This window comes from Cryptomeria japonica, chromosome 5 (assembly GCF_030272615.1).
Source record: "Cryptomeria japonica chromosome 5, Sugi_1.0, whole genome shotgun sequence".
NCBI classification, from domain to species: Eukaryota; Viridiplantae; Streptophyta; class Pinopsida; order Cupressales; family Cupressaceae; genus Cryptomeria; species Cryptomeria japonica.
In genome coordinates this window covers 186,285,682-186,288,499 of record NC_081409.1, presented here as the reverse complement: position 1 = coordinate 186,288,499, position 2,818 = coordinate 186,285,682, and the positions used below count along the sequence as shown (strand labels likewise).

Here is a 2,818-nt window from a genome sequence, read left to right as displayed (position 1 = left end):
ATTCGATTACACCCTAATTAGCAAGTAAGTCTACCACACAGTTTCCTTCACGGTATACATGTTTTACCTTATAGTCTTCTAGCTTTTGAATAAGCTGGTCTATTCTCGAGATCCATTCATTAAGCCTCCAATTGGTAAAACTTTTTTTGGTTACACCATTTAGTATAATTTGAGAATCCCCTTCGATAACTAATTTTAGATGATTATTTGCAATGACCTAATTAAGCCCCTCCTCTAATGCAGTGATTTCCACCATGTTGTTGGAAACAATTCTTGAAGGCTCACATATAGCCCCAACAAAACTACCATCCTCATCTCTGACCATAGCCCCAAAGCCCGACAAACCCGAATTGCCATGGCTAGCACCATCAAAGTTTAGCTTTTTCCAACCAGGAGGCGGCGGGCACCATTTGACATTCTTCCTCCCAATCGACCTATCCTTCAACCTATGGAAACTTGACTATTTTAAATTCCATACCTGTTCCATTTCCATATCCCACTTGGTATATAATCTGTAGCTCTACCCATAAATCTTGGCATTTACATTTTCTTCTATTGTCGCCTGGACTATGTTAATGAGTATTGAAACCTCCAATTCTTCCTCCCTGAAAACTCTCCTATTTCGTTCTTTCCAAATCAGCCAAGCGACCAATGATGGTCCTGTTATCCACAAGCTGCCCCACTTCAAGTTTTTGCCTGTCGTAGGCCAAGCAAATATGAAATTTGAAAGTACCACTACGGACCATGTGATTTTGCAACTTACTTAAAAACCAATCCCAACATTGAGTTGAATATTTGCATCCATATAATAGGTGATCAATTGTTTCTTCCTCTTCCTTGCATAGATAACATCTGCTAGGTCCCGATATACCAATTGTTTTTAATCAGTCACTCGTCAGTATCCTTCCATGAAGTACAATCCATAAAAAGGCACCTGCTTTTGGGAGTACTCTTTTATCCCAACATAGGATCACAGGCCAATTACTGTCTTTTTGTCTCCTTCTTTGTATTTCATAGCCCAAATTTACCTTGTAGTTACCTAATTTAGCTGCATTCCATATAAGTGTGTCCACCTCATTCGAGATATGAACCTTCCTACCTTTAAGAATCCCTGCCAATTTTAAGTTGTTACCCTTATTCTCTACGCCAACAATTTTCCAAATGATCAGTTCCTGCTGGGGATCAAATTGCTCGATATAGTCCACCACAAATAAACCAACCTCTGCCTCCACCTGATTGACCCAATCTTGATCTTCCATCAAATCTGCCAATGTTTCCTCCCCACACCAAGAATCTCTCCAGAACTTGGCCTTTTTTCCATCTCCAATCTTCCATGTAAGATGATCTATGATTATTTTCCTACTCTCCCAAACGAATCTCCAAATTGGAGAACCTCCTGCAATGTTTTCCATAGTGAATATTCTTTCGGGCTCATTTTCATCCAGATACTTGTTTGCCATCAGTCTGCACCATCCCTTGTGGGGATATTTATACATTTTAAGCTAATTTAGCACCAAGTGCCAAATTTTGAAGGCTCATTTTTCTCAAACCTGCCCCACCATCTTCCTTTAACAAACATGTCGTGTCCCAATTGGTTAAGGGAATTTTTTTCTCCTCTTTATGCCCTTCCCAAATGAATTTTTTTAGCATCCCAGCTAGAGCAGAAGCCTCCCTGTCGGACAATCGGTAACAAGACATAAAATAAGTAGGGACAACCGAGAGTACCAACCTAATCATTTGTATTCTTCTGGCTTGAGACAACCATTTATTTTTCCAAGAGGTAGTTTTTGTTTGGCACTTGTTTATCACCTCTTCCCAAATTTTAGTGTCCACTCGCCCAGCAAATAATGGCACTCCTAAATATTTTATAGGGAAACAACCTTGACCATAATCCAAAATGCTCTTGATCTTCAATTGTGTCCTTTTGCTTGTATTTAAAAAATATATCATCAATTTTTGTTTATTCATACTCTGACCAGAGCATTCCTCATATTAGTCTAGCACCTTTTTTTATTATCAGAGCTTCTCTTTCTGAGGCTTCTCCAAATAATATTGTGTCATCTGCAAACTGTGAATGTGACATAGGTCCCATATACCCCTTGATAGAAATACCTTTCCATGCCCCCTGACCAACACTATATTTGATACTCCTACCAAGCACTTCTGCCATCAATACAAACAGGAATGGTGACAGGGGATCTCCTTGTCTTAACCCATTAGTAGCCTGGAAAAAACTGCTCACAGTCTTGTTGAAAATCACAAAGTAGTTCATAGAGGATACACAATGTTTTATACAATCCAACCATTTTTGCTTAAAACCAATTTTTTTAAGAACCTCAAAAAGAAAATTCCAAGAAACGCAATCATATGCTTTGCTCACATCTAGCTTAATAATCATACCTTTAGCTTTGGAACTATGCATTGAGTGGATAGTCTCTGTTGCCATGATAATATTGTCTGTAATCTCTCGCCCCAGGGTGAAGCCATGCTGCTCCGATGATATGATCTTCATTAGAATTGGTTTGAGTCTATTAACCATCATCTTTGAAATGATTTTTTATATAGAATTGCATAAGGATATAGGTCTGTAATCTGACATTAAAGTGCAATCATGTTTCTTTGGAATAAGGGCAACGTTTGTATGATAGATTTGTTTTACAAATCTTCCTTGTTTTCTAAAATCCTCCACCACTTTGAAGATATCGTCGCCCATAAAACTCCAACATTTCTGGTAACATTCCATTGTAATTCCATTTGGACCAGGGGCTTTGTTTGGATGCATATCAAACACTGCTTTTCTCACATCCTCTTTAGTAAA

General features: G+C 38.4%; 1 protein-coding gene across 1 annotated transcript; it reads right to left on the bottom strand.

Moving 5' to 3' along the window:
* Window positions 1-1,987: 1,987 nt before the first annotated feature.
* Window positions 1,988-2,512, bottom strand: LOC131875800 (secreted RxLR effector protein 78-like). The gene has a single exon (XM_059220475.1). It carries the CDS (start codon window positions 2,510-2,512, stop codon window positions 1,988-1,990), a length of 525 nt encoding a protein of 174 aa, XP_059076458.1.
* Between the last annotated feature and the right edge of the window lie 306 nt (window positions 2,513-2,818).